This window comes from Gigantopelta aegis, chromosome 8 (genome assembly GCF_016097555.1).
Source record: "Gigantopelta aegis isolate Gae_Host chromosome 8, Gae_host_genome, whole genome shotgun sequence".
Taxonomy (NCBI): domain Eukaryota; kingdom Metazoa; phylum Mollusca; class Gastropoda; order Neomphalida; family Peltospiridae; genus Gigantopelta; species Gigantopelta aegis.
This window is the reverse complement of record NC_054706.1, coordinates 69,742,897-69,763,318: the sequence shown is the minus strand read 5'-3', so window position 1 is coordinate 69,763,318 and position 20,422 is coordinate 69,742,897. Positions and strand designations below refer to the sequence as shown.

The following is a 20,422-nucleotide window of genomic DNA, read 5'->3' as shown; positions in this document are numbered from 1 at the left end:
ATTACTGCTATATCAAAGGTCGTGGTATGTGTTATAATTTTTGTGAGATGGTGCATATAAAATATCCCTTGCTACCAATGAAAAAATGTATCAAGTTTTCTCGCAAAGACCACATGTATGTGTTAAAATTACCAACTGTTTGTCATTCAATAGCCAATGGTTAATAAATGAATGTGCATTAGTGATGTCGTTAAACAAAACAAACTTTAACCTTTATCCTTGATCAGATGAAGCAAAATTCTTGAAAAAAATTCCTCATTGCAAAAATTATCGATAGATTGTCAAACTTATATTCGTCATTGATTAATATTTCCCCAACTTTCTATATTCAATGTATGCCTATAACTAATTTGTGTCATCTGTTAAAAACGTATTTAGTATTTGTTACATTTCAGTCTAATTAAAATTAGCTCCACTGGTTAATATACCAGTAGTTAGACAAGTAGAGCTGATTTTAATGAGATTGGTCACATTTTGTCAAACTAAAAGTTTTATTAAAGTTTTCAGTTGGTTGATGCACGATTACCTCTTTAGTCCGTCCCACGAGGAACGCCTTTTTTCATGCTATGGAATTTACAAGTTATTTATTTCTTAGCCGATTGTTTTCTAAATTGGACACCAAAATAGTATTTATTTTCTTATTTCCAAAACACTTTTACTTTTTTAATTACGTCAAACCAAACTGAAATGATTTACATAAAAAAAAAAGAATTGTTTGCAGGAGGATGAGACGGACTGTACATAGGCCTAGAGGTTACATCATCAGCATATATACTTCATTAAGTATGACCTGGTGAGAAGTTGACCAAATCAAGCTTAATTTTGCGGCTGAAATTATTTATTTAATTTCATTTCAACTTATTTTCGTGGTTATATCCAATTAAGGTTCAAGCACGCTGTCCTGTACGTGCACACACCTCAGCTATTTGGGCTGTTTGTCCAGGACAGTGAATTAGTTGTTAATGGTTAGTGAGAAAGAAGAGGGTGTAGCGGTCTTACACCTATCTACTGAGTCGTTAAAACTAGCTCTGGGTGGGACCGGCAGCGGGCTGCGAACCCTGTACCTACCAGTGTTTATGTCCGATGGCTTAACCACGACACCACCGACATTATTCAAGAGTATTGATTTATTATTTTTAAAATATCTTGAAATTTAATTTATGACTGTACTCAGTTACTCATAACTTGTATAGTTATCGATTAACACAGTTTTATTATGACCCTGGGTGCATGCATCAAAGATCCAGCAATCATCTGATACAGTATTTTGGTGCAGGTTGGTGGCAGCTAGCTTTGTTTCGTTAAATACTTATTTTACGACCGTGGGGCGGGATTTAGCTCAGTCGGATGAGTGCTCGCCTGATGTGCTTGCGTCGTAGGATCGAATCACCTCGGTGGATCGATTCAAATGATTAGGTTTTTTCTCGTTACAACCAGCTAGTGCACCACAACTGGTCAAAGGCCGTGGTGTGTGCTTTCCTGTCTGCGAGAATGTGCATTTAAAAGATCCCTTGCTATTAATGGAAAAATTAAACGGATTTCCTCTCTAAGACTCTATGTCAGACTCAGAGTTATCAAATGTTTGACATCCAATAGCCGATGATTAATTGATCAATGTGCTTTAGTGGTGTCGTTTAAAACAAAACAAAATAAACTTTTATTTTACCGCGGATTTAACTAATGGAAGAAACAACATAGGATAAAACAAAAATGGCTGCGCCCATGCTGAGAGGTCGTATGAAATTTTTTACGAAACGTATTTTGACTGTGATAAGAAGGTAGATAATCGTACGTTTTGAGCAACAAGAGCCATTACTCATATATTCTGTTAGGAATGTAGCAGAACAAGATGACATAAGTTAGCTTGACCAAAATAATCGACACGTCACAGTGCTCACACGGTCCGTTTTTATTGAGGAATCATTAGTTCGACGTCTTTTGACTAACTCAGTAACTGAATCATGAATTGAATCAATGTTTGACTTTTGTAGGCCGTCGACACCACCTGTCAAAAAATATAAACAAATAAAACATAAAATTAAAAGTTTAAAAGAGAGAGAGAGAGAGAGAGAGAGAGAGAGAGAGAATAATAAAAAAACCCCACCCCAATCAAATTATATTTAACGCACAAGGAGATATATAAATTATGAATAAAGTTTAAGGATTTTTTTCTGAAGACTAGATTGTCTGAACTCGTATGGAAACTTAACTCGTATGAACGGGAAAACTCGTATGGAAAACGAACTTGTATGTACAAAATAACGGTGAACTCGTATGAGGATGTTTGGATATGCAGATATACTTTGATATTTCTCTTAAATGTGTATTTTGACACTTGTTTTGTAGACATGCTTCTTATTTATGTCACCATCAGTCAACTATTTGCGTGTCAACCGCAGTTTGTACGTCAACGGCAGTCACCTATTTTCGTGTCACCTATTTTCGTGTCATGTTATATATTTTGTGTCGCATGTCCTATGTGTCCATTGTTGGCAAGAGTCGCATTCCACGGCGTGATGTCATCTTGTTACTGGTCGGTGACAAACCACACAAGGTGAGTCTGCCATGGTTCCGAGTGAAGTTAATTGGGTGGATTTTGGAGCGACTTTTTAGAGTTTTAGTTTTAAGCATTGAATTCAATGTTATGTTAAATTACTTTGATCCGCCGGTGAGGCATAGGTGATGATAAATAGTTTAACGTGCCCATATACCACTAGGGTTTCGAACACGCCCATCCCGAGTCCGACCTCCTATAAGATCGGTGGCCTGACTCGGGATGGAGGGGGGGGGGGGGGGGGGGGTGAAAATGGGCAGAATTTTGAAAATAGCAATTAGTAAAAAAGTTAATAGAATAAATAAAATAAATAAAAAGGTTACAAGCCAAAAATAAAAAAGAATAGACTGCTCGGCCGAATATTTATATAATTTGGAGCATTTTAGAAGGACAGTCCAAAATTAAATAAGAGAAAGAAGAGAGGATCGGACTATTTAATAATATAGACCGGCCTCGGTGGCGTCGTGGCAGGCCATTGGTCTACAGGCTGGTAGGTACTCGGTTCGGATCCCAGTCGAGGCATGGGATTTTTAATCGAGATACCGACTCCAAACCCTGAGTGAGTGCTCCGCAAGGCTCAATGGGTAGGTGTAAACCACTTGCACTGACCAGTGATCCATAACTGGTTCAACAAAGGCCATGGTTTGTGCTATCCTGCCTGTGGGAAGCGCAAATAAAAGAACCCTTGCTGCCTGTCGTAAAAAGAGTAGCCTATGTGGCGACAGCGGGTTTCCTCTAAAAACAGTGTCAGAATGACCATATGTTTGACGTCCAATAGCCGATGATAAGATAAAAAATCAATGTGCTCTAGCGGCGTCGTTAAATAAAACAAACTTTACTTTTTTTTATTTAATAATATTTAAAAAAAAAAGTAATTTCGACATAAAATTTTGAATGCAGATCTAAAAGTTTAAAGTCCGATCGATATGTCCAAGCGAGTGGCCTCGTTAAGGCCGTTTGGGTGCACAGCTTAAAGGGACGAGATGGGTTGCATCCCGTCAAGAAAACCCCTAGATTGACAGTCGATAGACGTTGAAGGTGTAGTGCTGTGCTGAAATACAGATCTTGAGAAGCCGGATCCGTCTGAACGAGAGAGAGTATCAGACTAGGGTATAGTCCAGTCGTCATGAGTTGGTATAGTGGTGCGGACGGGCCCGACTCCGGAGGATATGAGATGGTATCATTATAAAGCAAGGTAACGTCTAGAAAAAGAGTAGTAGGGGCCGACCCCGCTTCCTATTTCTTCTTAGAGTGGAGCGGTTAATCTTCCAGTGCTGCTAGGACAGGCTCGGACATGTAGAGACTAAACGCAAACAACCGTGGTGTTCTGCAGAATGGCCGTCATACGAGTCGCGAAAAAAACAAGTCGACAGTCACACGGAGAAATGACGTGGAGGCAAGGATCTCGCTAAAAAAGAATCCAACCTGGTGGTGCAGGCTGTCGAAATGAGAAGCGTCCAGCGTTCAATCAGTTCCAATGGCCACATACATCCCAGTAGAAAACTTCATTTCGCTGACAAAAACAATGAAATGAAGGACCCCCAAGTCGAGCACACGAACGCATGTGCAGTGTGCACAAGTGAAACAAACACGTCTTACCGCGTGGAGCTCCAGACTGGGAATGGAGGCATAGGTGTCAATTTAATAAGTAAACAGATTAGTTTAGGGAGAAGTGCTCAAATACAGGGCATCATCCTGTGTCGGACTGATATCAAATGAATATAATGGTTATGTGTAATCCGTTGTTAATTGATGAACAAAAAAGGTATTATCCTCAACTTAAAAACCACTAGCCACGGACGTCGGGCTAGCGGATTTGTTGAACTCTGCATAAAAACTACACACAAGTTCCTATACAGTATTGGATATATCAGTTTGTAATTTCCATACGAGTTAGTCTTCCATACGAGTTCACTTGTGGATTTCCATACGAGTTCACTGCATTTTCCCCCATACAAGTAAGTTTTGCATACGAGTTCACCGCAAGCCGTGAAATTTACGCAACAATAACGTGACAGCATTGCAGCTGGATGCAATTTCAGTCTTAATGACTTTTTTGGAACATTTTGGAAAAGCAAAACCAGTCTTTCGGATAATTCAACCTCAATTAAAGATTGTATATACATGTATATTCATGTCAATATTGGTGGAAATCTGTGAATGATTAAAAACATAAATAATAAAGTACCTATACATGCCAATACAAAAGCATAGCGAATAAATTAAACTTACACGCAAGTTAAATAATTTTGATGGTTATTAAGTGAAACTTTACTGAATGCATCCTAAAATATAGAAAGGTATTTCAATTATGTACGTTTGTAGAAAACATGGTGTACCATTTAAAAAAAAGACTGACCTTAGATCTAGAGTAGATGTCAACGTTCAGCTGTTACTATTATTAGCTCTGGGATATTCCAGATGTGATCACATGGGGTTGAAGTGGGACGCAGTTAACAATGTCAAATATTTATCCCTTATTTTTATTTTTTTATATTTTTTTTATATACATACGAGTTATTATGGTGTTAAATGTGTGCGATAAAATGATAAATATATAATTTACTGACATAACATGCATGTATGCCACACTGAAAATCGCACCCCCCACCCATTTCGTCAAATTTTTGTTATAATTATTATTTAATTAATTAATTAATAAAATAAAAAATTTATTTATTTGTTTATCTGTTATTATTTTATAATAATAATTATATATATTTTTTTAATTATTATTTGTTTTTTGGAAAAAAATTAAATTAAATTAATCATCCACAATATACAACACTAAATTACCCCGAAAATGCGCCTCTGATTAGTCATAAAATTTTCTATACAGGGCCTACTAGCTAATTACAAAATGAACCCCTTTTATCTGATACGTTCGTCCGCTGAGGTTAAAATATTGTTTTAAAGTTCAATATATTAGGCTATACAAGTGTCCAGGGATATTATATTTGCTTGCGTAAGTTTAAATTATTCGTTATGCTTTTATATATTCGCGTGTATATATACATGCTTTATTATTTATGTTTTTAATGATTAATACACTTCCACCAATTTTGATATGAATCTACAATCTTTAAATTAGGTTGTATTATTCGACATACTGGTTTTGCTTTCACAAAATATACCAAAAAAGGTAATAAATACTGAAAATGCACCCGAATGCAATTCCTTCACATGTTATTATTCTGAGAGTTTCACTCCCTTAATGGCGGACTGATCACGCGATTCTATACATGGCCGCACACAGTACTTTGACAGTATAAATCCGTCTATATGACATCTAGCCCGAGTACGTACTCTGACTGTAGAGGGCTAGATGGACATTTGGACAGATACTGAGCCTTTGAAAGGGCTCAATATCTGTCCAAATGTCCATCTACCTCTCTACAATCAGAGTACTCGGGCTATATGACATCCAATGGCCCATGATTAATTAATCAATGTTTCGATTTTATTTCAGAAATGAGAGATTGATAAGACTGTCTTCAGGAACAACTTACCGAAACATTCTTGACCTTCACGACAGAGGATTGTTTCACAAAATATTTCCTGAGGGCAGGTACATGCATATATGAATGATTATTAGTATTTCTTATTTTACTACATCATGTACAGGTATATATGTATGATCAGTTTCAAATATATATACATAATGATGATAACAAACATCAGAGATTCAGGGAATACACAACAACATATGCACCCCCCCTCCAGTGTTTTTTCTTTTTTACTGTATTAAATTTTATAAAATCATACATACTTAATATGGGTTGTGTCCCCTACCCCTTCCAATATAAAATTCTGGCTATGCCAGTGTCTATGAGGCAAAACTGAGTATGTCTTGATATTGTCCTTTGTTAGCCTACAAACACTGATTTATGTACTTATCCTTGAGATTTCACCAAATAGCTATTTATTAATAAAATTCCTATTTTACTTGCAGCACTGCTGAGCTGACAAGACGCCTGTCGAGTCCGCAGTGTATGTACTGTGGGTTTGACCCGACAGCCGACAGTCTCCACGTGGGTAATCTCCTGGCTATTGTTTCTCTCCTGCACTGTCAGCGAGCCGGACACAATGCCATTGCTCTGGTTCGTTTTTATTTTCACTTTGATTTCAGACATCATTATCTTTATGGATGAGATATAGCCCAGTGGTAAAGCACCCGCTTGATGTGTGGTCGGTCTAGGACAGACCTCCATCGGTGGGCCCATTGAGCTACTTCTCGTTCCAGCCAGTGCACCATGACTGGTATACCAAAGGTCATGGTATGTGCTATCCTGGTGCATATAAAAGATTCATTGTTACTAATGAAATAATGTAGCAGGTTTCTTTTCTAAAACTATATGTCAAAATTACTAAATGTATGACATCCAGTAGCTGATGATTAATAAATCAAAGTGCTCTAGTCATGTCGTTAAACAAAATATACTTTAACTTTCATTATCTTGACCTCTGTAATCTCAAGCCCATTATATCTGGAGGTTGAAGAGTTTAAGGCATAAGTTGTACCAAGAACCTTTTTTTTTTCAACTACTAATATCGGGTCAACTTAGAGATAATAATAAAGTTTGACAGTATATCATTTCAGGGATTTATCCAGGCATTCTGTGGGTCTGAACATAGGCCCCAACCCAAAAGAAAGTGGCACTGAAAATTCCCAATTTCTGTACTAAGAATTCCCAATATATATATATTTATTTACGTCTGTTCTAATAAAATAATTTTAATAGTAGTCTATACTGTATCATTCATTCAATGACCTGAAAATATATCCCCAAGTATGATTTACTCGTGCTAATTTTCGCAATCCCATCTCTGTGATAGAAATAAGTAGAATTTTTCATTTGTTCACCGGACAAGTACCGGGTACGTTGAGAAATTTACTAGAACACACTGATTCATCTATTATCGGCTGTTGGATGACAGTTATTCAAATGCCAATAATAATTTATTATCGCACCCAATCATCTATAATCTGCCAGTGATGATCTTATTATTAGAATTCTTTGGTTTGCTTTCACCTGTGAGTGGGGATGGGACATAGCCCAGTGGTAGCATTCGCTGGATGTGTGGTATGTCTTGGATTTATCCTGTCAGTCAATCCACTGGGCTATATCTCCTTCCAGCCAGTGCACCATGACTTGTATATCAAGGGTTGTGGTATGTGCTATCCTGTCTGTGGGTTGGTGCATATAAAATATCCCTTGTTACTAATAGAAAAATGTAGCAGGTTTCCTCTCTAAGACTGTATGTGAAAATTACCAAATGTTTGACATCCAATAGCCGATGATTAATAAATAAATGTGCTCTAGTGGTGTCATTAAAGAAAACAAATATTTACTTTGACCTTTGCGGTGTATTTTGTTTTCAAAAGTCCTTTCCATGGCTGTAATTACACGGGTTAGTGGGACAAAAGGGCCCACCAAAGAAAATACAAAATGTGTCCTTCATAGCCCTGAGGTACTCATTTGTATGACTGTAAGAGAATCTATTTTATTGTGTCCTGTTTCTTTCATAGTGTCCCTGCCGGATTTTATGCTAGGCATGGCCCAAACCAGAATATCAAAGGCTGTGGTATGTGCTGTCCTGTCTGGAAAAGTGCAAATAATAGATCCCTTGCTAAAAAAAGGTAACAGGTTTCTTCTAAGACTTCTTGTAAAATATTACGAAATGTTTGACATCCAATAGCTGATGATTAATTAATCAATGTTAGAGGAAGAAATCAATGTAGTTGTCTTACACCTACTCAATGAGCCATTAAAACATGTTCTGGATGAGAACCAGTACTGGACTTAAGTCCAATGGCTTAACCTCTATATAACTGAGCCTGGCAGTAGGAGGTTGCAGAAAAGCAAATTGTGTGAATAATCAACAGACTGATTTTTAACCATTGATGTATTTTCTCCTTACGTGTAGGTTGGGGGAGCTACAGCACAGATTGGTGATCCGAGTGGGAAGACGAAAGATCGAGAAAGGATTAAACAGTCACAAGTTGAAGAAAATGTCGTCAAGATAACAGAAAATATCAGCCGAGTTGTTACCAATCATGACACTTTTATCTGGAATGATAAAAAGCAATTACCACCATTTAGGTAATATTAGCTAACTCTGCATTTAGTAATTAATTGAAATACATTTTCATTAACATTTCTTATTGCTGTTTAGATACAGACTTCTTTGTACTTTGTGAATAGGATATTTTAAGATGTTAATTAATTGAAATACATTTTTATTGCTGTTTAGATGCATAACTCCAAGCTTACATCACAATTCATATAATTTTTTAATTATAGCTTTCTTCCACCACTCATCTGTTTAGGTATTTTTTTTGGAGAAGGCATTTAAATCTTTCATGTCAAGCATAAAACTCTGCCCCAGATTGGGCCCCTGGCCTCCAGAGGCCGAACCCTGGGGCGGACATGCTCGAAACCTCCGTGGTACATGAGCATGTTAAAGCCTTATCGGATCGGATCAAACATAAAATGCTCTTGTGGTTTTAACAAGGGTATACATGGATATACATTTAAGCAACATCACCATATTAGGTGCACTTTTTTTTTTACAAAAAAGAATAAAAGTTAGATTTTAAAGATACACTCATTAAAAAAAGTACCCCGACTACACCACCACCACCTGCTTACACAAAATCCTGTCTTTGTGATAGCTTTTAGGCATTTTTAGCTTGTATAGGTGAGAATTATATTAATAGAATAATAAAATGTTGTATTTTTACAGGATATTGAACAACATGGAATGGTACAAGGACAGGAATATCATAGAATTCTTGTCTTCTGTTGGAAGGAATTTCAGAATGGGACCAATGCTAGCAAAACACAGGTATTCTATCAATAAGTTTACACCAATTGAATGCAGATTAAAACATTATCTTCAATTATATTTTTGAGGTTTAAAAGACATTATGATTAAATTTCCGTTATATTCATTACAATGGGAGTTTGTTAATTTTTCAATGAACACAAAAATTACATCGTCAGGCAACGTCATATCTGATGACGTCATTTTATATGGGCAAGTTGTCTTATTGAGTGTTATTGTTTATGGATAAAACATAATTCAAAATAAAGTATGACGTTTTAGTGTTATTATTAGCCTATATGATTTAAATTTAATTATAAGTATTGTCTGTTATTTCTTTTCCGTTCATCTGGGTATGAACAAAAGAAATCATCCGCAAACTTATACGAGAATAGCTTTGCCGATTCACACATTTTGCAGATGATTTTGTTTTGTTCATACCCCGATGAACATAAAATAAATAACAGACAATACTTAAGTATTACTTGAAATCATAGTGCAACTTGTTATAGTATGCTGACGGCTAATTGTATAGGTGTACAGCTACTACGCCGACCTGTCTCACTAACTACAAACACACTGCCCTGGACAGACAGCCCAGATTGCTGAGATGTGTGCCTAATTGTATAGGTGTACAGCTACTGCGCCGACCTGTCTCACTAACTACTAACACACTGCCCTGGACAGACAGCCAAGATTGCTGAGATGTATGCCCAGGACATCATTCTTGAACTTTAATTGTATTTACAGACAAAAATCTTGTTAATGGTTAACTTTATGATAAAATAAAGTTAAAACTAGACAGAAAAATTTTGCCAAATAGTAGTCAAATATAAGGAGATGACATTATAAATGCTTTTATCTCCAATAAACACCATTTCAATTTTTTTTAAATTATTAAAAATCCTGCATTAAAATTGATTATTGACTAAAAATAAATAAATAGAATACCGATGTAACTTGTGAGGATGTTCCCTGATTCCAGCTACATGTAAGTGATGATGAAAACAATCATAAATGATGTCATGTAATGAATAATGTTATCTTGTTATCAAATAAAATTTGGAATGTTTAGCATAGGTATTTTGTAAGACTATTTGCAATGCTTAGGTGAAAGCAGAAGTTCATTTAGGAAGAATACTTTTTACTAATTATTGGAAAAATAAAAAAAGGAAATGTTTTATTTAACGACGCACTCAACACATTTTATTTACGGTTATATGGTGTCAGATGGAAAAATAAAGTATACAGTAAAATGGATGTAAATCGGATATCTCATAGATAATAATTTTGGTACAAAGTTCACTTTTAAAAGAAATATGAAATGCAAATTCCATAAAAAGAACTGTTCTGGCTTAGTTTAAATTTGAACACTGAGTTCATGTATTTTAGTGTGCAAAGTCGACTGAAGAGTTCTGATGGCATGAGTTTCACCGAGTTCACTTATCAGATCTTCCAGTCGTACGATTGGCTACATCTGCACGACAGATATAACTGTTCTGTGCAGGTTGGTACACGTAAAGTTTTGTTTTGAAAACTTTAAATATATTATAATTAAATTATTCAGCATTGTAAAACTCACTCGCACAATTTTTTTTTTTAAATTATAAATATTTAGATGAAGAACAAGAAGTTTGTTTTGTTTAATGACACCACTAGAGCACATTGATTTACTAATCATCAGCTATTGGATGTCAAACATTTGGTTATTCTGACATATAGTCTTAGAGAGGAAACCAACTACATTTTTCCATTAGTAGCAAGGGATCTTTTATTTGCACCATCCCACAGACAGGACAGCACATACTATAGACTTTTGTATACCAGTCGTGGTGCACTGGCTGCAACAAGAAATAGCCCAATGAGCCCACCAATGGGGATCGATCCTAGACTGACTGCACATCAAGCGAACACTTTACCACTGGGCTACGTCCTGCCATCATTTAGATGAATGCAATTCCTTTTACAAGTTTGTCACTTTAATTTTTCTGAATGATAATGACTACAGTTTCCCAAAGCAGTGGTGGTATATTTGTCGGCAGACTTTCTCAAAATCAGTAGTACCACCTCAACATTGTTTGATAAATTTCCACAAAATGTAAGAATTTTAAATATGACTTACGTTCTATGTGACACATGATATTGTTTATTTATTTTAGATTGGTGGTAATGACCAGCTTGGTAACATTTCAGCTGGGTATGAACTGGTGACCAGGATGACTAACCAACCTGTGTTTGGTAGGTACATAGGTTCTTAATATATATTTGCTTTAGATGGTTTCCTCATAAAAAATATTAAGTTAGTATCTAGGCAGTGTCACAAAATTAAATATTGAAAAGTGCATAGCAACTCAATATTTCTGCATTATTAATGATATATTTTTGTTATGGTGGATTAGTAGTTTTAACATATCATAACACTGAATAAGTTTATGGTAGATAAGACATTTATTTATGGGGGGGGGGGGGGGGGGGGCACTGACAGATCGGGTACAAGCTCTATATCAGATTTTGGTTACAGTGGCAAACATTAATATGATAGGAAGAAAAAAGGCTCCCAAGTGGGGGGGGGGCACATCCCCCCTGGCCCCCTCACCCCCCACTGGTTCCTATGGGCCTGCCATCCATAAAATAACATTTTATTTATACCAAGTACATGTATGATTAAGGAAAAAGGAAGGAAGCAAGAAATGTTTTATTTAACGATGTACTCAACACATTTTAATTACAGTTAAATAGTGTTGGACATACGGTAAAGGACCACACTGGTAATGAAAGATGAAGGAAGGAAATGTTTTATTTAACAACGCACTCAACACATTTTATTTACAGTTATATGGCGTCACACAGATAACCCACTGTCGCCACTTCATGGACAACTCTTTTCCATTAGCAGCAAGGGATCTTTTATATGCATTATCCCACAGACAGGATAACACATACCACAGCCTTTGATATACCAGTTGTCATGCACTGGCTGGAGCGAGAAATAGCCCAATGGGCCCATCGACGAGGATCGATCCAAGACCAACCGTGCATCAAGCGCAAACGCTTTACCACTGGGCTACATCCCGCCCCTTTTGGTAAAGGGCCACACTGATAATGAAAGAGGAAACCAGTTGCTGCTTCTCTTTTTCCCAACCACCTTCTATATATGCCTGTTTCCCCATAACACATGTACAAGAGATTCGTAGATTGTGTGGGTGCCACTCCCACCCAATATATAATCCTGGCTATGCTAGTGAACTTTGTGTTGTTTGATCTGTCTTTCAGGGATAACAGTCCCACTAATAACGACAACAACAGGAGATAAGCTTGGTAAGACAGCTGGGAACGCTGTGTGGCTCGACTCCACCAAATCGTCTCCATATGAACTTTATCAGGTGTGTTTTTGTTCATACATGTATATCAAAGGTGGAGGAATCCTCTCAATTGTGGAAGAGATGAGATAACAGATAAAATATAACAACATCCATTATAAATACAAGTACAGTGAAACCCCTCTAAACCGGACACCCTAGGAACCACGTAAAATGTCTTGTTTTAAGAGGTATCCTGTTTAGAGAGGTCAAGTTCTTTTTTAAAAAGACTGAAAAATGTCCAGTTTTGAGGGAATTCCAGTTTACAGAGGGTCCGGTTTTGAGAGGTTTCACAGTATAAAGATTTAAAGGAAAATTCCAGAAAGTTGGCGGGTGGGGGTGGGGGGTGCCCACACCGTACCTACCAATATCTACATCTATTCATGCCTTCATAATATGTTGTCAGTTATTGAGTGTAGTATGCATTTTGTTCCCTGTAACAGAAATAGTTTTTAGCTCAGAAATGTTTTATTTAAAGAAAGGAACCTTTTGTCATTGTGATACATTATTTGCCTAAATCATTATTTTCCTTATGATTTTTGACAAAGAAAACATTTGGTACCATTCCTACAAGACTTGGGATTACTTGGTATTTTTGTACATGTACTTTGTACTTGGGTAATATTCTGTATTACTAAATATTATAATTATATTGTTTTTCTTTATTTTTCAGTATTTCATCAATTTGCCTGATTCTGACGCAGAAATGTATTTGAATCTTTTTACATTTCTTTCTGAACGAGAAATAAAAGATGTCCTTGAAAAACAAAAGGTTTGTTAAATGTTTGAGGATATTTATGAATTTAAAATTTAATTGAAAAAAATCAGCAACCTTTAGTCACTAGTACAGCATGCCCATAATTAAACAGCACAGATAATTTTAAACAATATTGACCTTATTGACCTCATATTTCAATAAATTGTAACTGTCCAGCACTGACAAACACGTAGCATTGTCTTACCTCTTTTTTTTTTCTTTCTGATTTTGGTATTCAGTTTTAATTTGACAATTGAAAATTTCATTATCCACAAAAGTGAGTATGGTGTATTTAGCAGTAAATATTTTGTATCTTCAAGAAAAATCCAGAGAAAAGACCAGCCCAGATGAAGATTGCAGAACAGGTTTTACTTCTTGTTCATGGTGGTGAGTAATCGAGATATTATCATACTGACCATGAGTTATTATTCTGTATCAGTTTCTATTTACTGTAGCATGTGGAGGTACAGGTAGATCTACAGTTTGTACACAAAAGTAATTTTTAGCATAACCTATAGGTTGAGAAAGAAATCTTTTCATTTTAATATCAGGACTGCAATTATTGAAATGTCTTGAACTGTTAACTAGGACGATGCTTTCTTTAGTGTTTTATGCCAGCTTTGGATTAAAGTTAGGGATTTTGAGACTGTGTATTGTCAATGGTTACTATTAAAGAAAATCCTTATTATTAGATTCTAAGATTTTCATGGTAGCATCATATGTGTGTATAAGATATAATTATGTAGTAAAATGTCTACATACTAAACTAATGGTAATACCAAAGTGTGGGTTAGACAGAACAAAGCAAATTATTTCTAATTGTACTCTGGTTTGTAGTGATAAAGATTATATTTGAAAACTGCAATCTCTTTCCCTCACACTATAACACAGCTTCAGTTTTACACATTTACCTTATCTTTAGATATTGGCAGCTACCTTGGTGAGTCATTGTGAGTCTTATTGCCATCTTTTTAGTTCATTGTATAAGTTAAAAGCTCAAAAAGGGAACCCTCAAATAGCTACATAATGACTAACAACTAATTTTTATTTGACCTAGGTTAGAGATAAAGGCAGTTTAAATCATAGAATGAAATGTAAACTGGATGATCTATTTTAAATGCTTAAATATTAAAAATATCCTTGAGATTAATAGTTTCTGGCACGAGTCCTTTTGTAGATGCTTTAGCGAGCTCCAAGGATTGATTATCTTGAGAAGAGTTTCAGAATAACCATCTATAAAAGCACAAGTGCCAGAAATATTTTCTAGTTCAATGATTCTTATAATGCACTGCATTTTATTTGTCTACCGTGACATCGCTCCTCAGCTGATATATGATACGTCACTAAAAGGAATGCATGCAATGTTACATATTACATGACGTCAGGTACTACCTTTGCTTAGAGAATGACATAATCAACAGGTAGCAATGGCCGTCTATCTCCTAAACGACGAGCCAAATTACCAATGAAAAGAGCACATTACCATGCTAATAGACAGTTTTTCTATCACATCTTTCTGGTACCTTTATACTGTTGAACTGAACTAGAATACAACTTGGATGACAAAAATACAATGTATGTTGATTGTTTCGTTTAATTTTGTATTTCTAGAAGAGGGCCTTTCCCAGGCCAGACGGTGGACAGAAGCATTGTTTGGGAAAACATCCTCCAGTCTAGAAAAGCTGAATGAACATGAACTGCTCCAGCTGTTTCACAATGCGACATCGTGCAAGATGATGTTTGAACCAGGAACTACAGTTCTGGAAATGTGTATGAAGGCTGGGTGTTTCCCACGTGAAGGTGTGTCCTTGTTGAACAGGAATTTGTAAGAAATATATTTTTAAAAAGAAGCCCAGTATCATGAATATGCTGGCTTGTGACAAATGTCAAATAAAAAATGCAGTCTTTCTTGGGTGTTTGTAGATATTAGGACATCCACGAACACACTGAATTTATAGAAATAAAGCAAGAAACTACATGTTTCAACCTGAAATATCATATTCCTGAGTGTTTTTGAGAACTCTACCTATAAACATGTGATGCCAGTGTTCTGTTTCTTTTTCTAATTATTTATTTATTTTATTATTTAAAAAAAAATCTATTCATTCATTAATAAATTTGATGTCAGATTGTCTTAGGTTATACTGCCAATTAATGACACCAAAAACTCTTTAACATGTTTGGTTTTTTCATTTGATATTTTTCCTGTGTCAAAAAGGTTTCAAATATTGCAAACAGCATTAATAGTGTTATGTTAAAAGGAGTATCTCTAGTAAATAGATGAATAATTAAATTGTTTAATGATATTTGGATGGATTTTGTTTTGTTTGTGGTTGTGGGTTCTGAGATTATTCAGTAAACAATGTTTCAAAATGACTGATAAAAGAGTTTGCTTTATATGAGAGTAGTAAGAGAACTAACAGAGTAATACCGGTTTGGAAAGATGTGAGTATTTCTATTTGAGATGTTGTTACCACATCATTGAACAAAAATCAAAACACCTTTTAACATGACTTTCATGGCTAGACAGCAGAATGAAATCTTACAGTTCATTATGTGATGCCATTGGTCCTTGATCTTTGTTTTGTCATAATGAGGAATAAAAATCCTGTGATTTATTAAATTGGAAGTGTTTTTTTAGTAAACAGTTTTCCTTGTTTTTGTATTGCAGTTGATGCGGAGAGGATTATTCAGGCGGGTGGTCTGTACATCAACCACCAGCGACACAATCAGCCACAGTATGTGATAGTTCCCGATGAACATATTTTATCAAACGGAATCACCCTGATTAGAGTGGGTGAGTTAGTTCACTGAATTTCCTATTACTAACACTGGAAGGATAAATTCTTATTGGAGAATAAATACAAGTGCAAAATGTTGGTCATTTGATGTCTAACAACAATCTGTTGCAGTATGGAAGTAAATGTCACATTACATTAAAGTCAGTGTGTATAGCTGACCATGGTCAAAAGTAAAACTATACAACTTTTAAAATAAAAACCTAAAAATAAAAAAACTGTAATAAATTAATCTTGGAATTATTTAATAAAAATTAGTTCATTTGTCAACTAACATAGTAAAATGATATATGTTTTGATCAAAAGTCTAAAAGACAGTATCTGTTCTTTTTCAGGAAAAAAGAATTATTATGTTGTGAAGTGGATGAGCTGACCCCTGTGAATGTGTTTATATAAATGTGACAGTCTACAGTGCAGTATACCATGAAAAAATATAACTGATGTACAGGCAAGCAGATATCTTGCAAAAAATAAAGACCCCATATACTGAAAGCATATTACCCGGTAACTGCATTGAGTTTTCAGCAACACATTGTGCAGGTACAGGATGTACTTTATAGCAGAGGTGCACAACCAAGTAATATTTGTAAACATTTTGAAAAATGCATTTTTAAACACATTAACTTCTTCAGAACTAACAATATTATAACAAAATTTCAATCTGGGTTTATTCCAGGTGATTCAACAGTTAACCAGCTTCTGGATTTGTATCACTTTATTTGTCAATCTATGGATGAAGGAAAGGAAGTTAGAGCAGTATTTTGTGATATAAGTAAAGCTTTTGATAGAGTTTGGCACACGGGTTTAATTCACAAATTGGAAAATGTTGGTATAAAAGGAAAATTATTAGCATGGTTTGAAAGTTATCTATTCCATCGGGAACAGTGTGTAGTATTGCATAACCATTTTTCTCATATCAATACTGTCCCTGCAGGTGTCCCCCAAGGTTCCGTCCTTGGTCCTATTCTGTTTTTGATATATATAAATGATATTGTAAGTGATATCACTTCAAATATACAACTGTTTGCTGATGATACTTCGCTATATATAACTGTTGAAAATCCTAATGCATGTTATAAACATTTTAAAAACAGACTTAGAGTGTCTTAATATATGGGCAAAAAAATGGTTAGTAAAATTTAGTCCTAATAAAACTGAAACAATGACTTTTAGTCGTAAAAATGTAAACATAGATAATCCTAGGTTATTCTTAGACAGTGTTCATATATTTGAGGTTGATGGGTTTAACGTTTCAAAAATCTGGAGAATGGGACTGTCATATAAAAGATATTGTGGATAAGGCCAGTAAAATTATAAATTGTCTTCGTTCATTCAAATTCAGATTATCTGGAAAGGCATTAGAAAAAATATATAGATTCTTTATTCTTCCCATATTTGACTATGCAGATATAATTTGGGACAACTGTACTATATATCAGGCAAACACCCTTGAAAATCTCCAATTAGATGCTCTTCGTACAATTTGTGGTGCTGTAAGAGGAACATCTCACCAATTGTTATATAGAGAAACCGGTTTCATACCTTTACTAGAAAGAAGGAAGCGACATAAACTCTGTATGATATATAAACTTTCAAATAACATGTTACCAACTTTTTTAACCTTACAACTACCTCGCTCTGCTGCAGAACGTAATGAATACTACATGCGTAATGCGGAGAATCTACAAACATATTTTTGTCGAACAAATGTGTTTTTTTTTTCGAACTCCTTCTTTCCTTCAGCAGTAAAATTATGGAATAATCTTTTGCCTGAAATTAGAAATTCTTCTTCATTAAAATTGTTTAAAATACAAATGAACAAACACGACCCTGCTGTTCCATCTTATTTTTATGAAGGTGATAGATGGCAACAGATCCTACATAGCTGACTCCGTTTGGGTACCAGTGATTTGAATGGTCATAAATTTGTACGACATGTGACAGATACCCCTTCTTGTATTTGTGGCCATCCAGTTGAAGATGCAGAACATTTTCTATGTTTTTGCCCAATATATGTTGCAGCTCGCAATACCCATTTACTGAACTATTATAATCTCAAGTGTCATACTTTGCTATTTGGAGATTCAAATTTAAGTGTCCAAGAAAATATCTCTATATTTAAATCTGTTCAGAATTTTCTTATTAATAGTAAGCGTTTCGAGATCATTTAACCATTCTAATTGTTTGCTATTTATTCTTTGTTTCTTCTACACACTCCTCTCTTCTATTCCCCCAACTATCCGTGTTATCTTTATTGTAATATTGTTCTAGCCATCTTGATGTATAACATGTATATTTGTTAAATGTAGGGAGAGGCCTTAATATAGGCACTTGCCTGTTGGCCAATCCCAAATTTGACTTGCTAATAAATATTGTTTAAACCAACCTTGTTATGGAGCATAAAGGCCATCATAGATCATAACCTCATTTGGAAATCATTGGTGTAATTTGATTAATTTAATAAAATGCCAAAAACTAATGTTATAAAAAGATATGTCAATTTAAAAAAAAAAAAATTTAAATGAACTTTCAGTCAAATTGTAATTGAGGTTGGGGAGTGTTAATTAGGCTTATCACCAGGGGTGTTATTTGTAGGGGGTGAGGTTGGTAATCTTTAGGTCTTTTTTTCTTTTCTTTTTTTTGCAGTTTCTTTCTTTGAAAACATTAAATTTTAGCCATAAAGTTTATTAGTTCCATACAAGAATGAACCCCAATAAAACATACCTAGTGAATGTAGTATGCCAATAGCCATGATGAGTGGGTATATGTGGGTCACACACAAACTTCACCTTTTAATGGATTTACCCACACACGTACACATTTAATCAATGAAAATAATATATTTGAAATGCACCAAAAGAAAACAGTTTGTTTTGTTTGACAACACCACTAGAGCACATTGATTTATTAATCATCTGCTATTGGATGTCAAACATTTGGTAATTTTGACAGTCAGAGAGGAAACCACTACATTTTTCTATTAGTAGCAAGGGATCTTTTATGTGCAGCATCCCACAGACAGGATAGCACATACCATGGCCTTTGATATACCAGTTGTGGTGCACTGGCAGGAATGAGAAACAGCCCAATGGGCCCACCAACGGGGATCGATCCTAGACCAACCGCACATCAGGTGTGCGCTTTACCACTGGGCTACGTCCCGCCCCTGCACCAAAAAGATCTGGCCATTAAAAATTAGCCAGAAGTGAAACCCGTCCTCATTCTGAATTGTCCATCCCAGTGATGCACAATCGGTCTGGGATCAATCCCTCATTGGTGGATCCATTGGACTATTTCTCATTCTAGTCCGTGCTCCATAACTGGTGTGACAAAGGCCATCATATATACATGTACTATCTTGTTTGTACGATTCTGCTTATAAAAGATCCCTTGCTGCTTATTGGGGAAAATTACCCCATTGTGTGGCAGCAGGTTACCTCTCATTATCTGTCTGGTCCTTAACCATATGTATGACACCATAATTACCATAACAAAAATGTGTTGAGTGTGTTATTGCCAGTTTTTGACACTTTCATTTTGTTCAAAAGTTATACAATAAGTATCCAATCTAATTGATAAGTATCAAGTACATTATGCATTAACTATATCTCAACGATGGAGTTCTCAATCCACTATTGCATTATGGGAAAATTCTAATTTTTGTAATAAAACAAAAATTTATTTGTAACTCTTGATTTTGTTTTATGTTTTAAAAATAAATTATTAAGAAACTAATGAAAAAGCAACAATGTTGGATTACAACTCTACATTAGTTTTAATTTTTAAAAAGTTCTCAGCTTTACAAGTATCAAAAAGAGTGTATCATGTGAAATACATGTATATACCACTAAAAATTGTTCAAGAAGCACAACTTTTAATGTAACTTTCAAGGCCAGATAGCAGAATGTAATCTTTCATAATTATGTTCTGATGTGATAATGATTCCTGTACGTGAATATATGTGATGTCATTGGTCCCCGATCTTTGTCTTGTCATAATGAGAGAAAATGATGGAACATTCTGTAATATTGTAAGCCTCCGACAACTAATAATTGGCGTAACCCATTTATGGGTTATGCAACACAAATTCAGCTAACCCATTTTGTTTTTGCATAAACTGTTATGA

The 20,422-nt window shown here is 35.2% G+C and overlaps 1 protein-coding gene across 1 annotated transcript; it reads left to right on the top strand.

Moving 5' to 3' along the window:
- The first annotated feature begins 1,705 nt into the window (after window positions 1-1,705).
- LOC121379250 (tyrosine--tRNA ligase, mitochondrial-like) lies at window positions 1,706-19,006 on the top strand. Its single transcript, XM_041507772.1, has 13 exons — window positions 1,706-1,778; window positions 6,024-6,122; window positions 6,507-6,654; window positions 8,483-8,658; window positions 9,302-9,403; window positions 10,775-10,889; window positions 11,542-11,620; window positions 12,656-12,765; window positions 13,415-13,513; window positions 13,819-13,885; window positions 15,110-15,298; window positions 16,170-16,295; window positions 16,632-19,006. The coding sequence occupies exons 1-13, from the start codon at window positions 1,711-1,713 to the stop codon at window positions 16,667-16,669; spliced, it is 1,416 nt and encodes a 471-aa protein (XP_041363706.1). The 5' UTR covers window positions 1,706-1,710; the 3' UTR covers window positions 16,670-19,006.
- The last annotated feature ends 1,416 nt before the right edge of the window (window positions 19,007-20,422 follow it).

Bases quoted from the DNA above. Each gene is read 5' to 3' on its own strand.
- LOC121379250 (XM_041507772.1), top strand. From the start codon at position 1,711: ATGGCTGCGCCCATGCTGAGAGGTCGTATGAAATTTTTTACGAAACGT. The intron at 9,404-10,774 runs GTATTCTATCAA...CATGTATTTTAG, and splicing joins CCAATGCTAGCAAAACACAG to TGTGCAAAGTCGACTGAAGA. The intron at 13,886-15,109 runs GTGAGTAATCGA...TTGTATTTCTAG, and splicing joins TTTACTTCTTGTTCATGGTG to AAGAGGGCCTTTCCCAGGCC.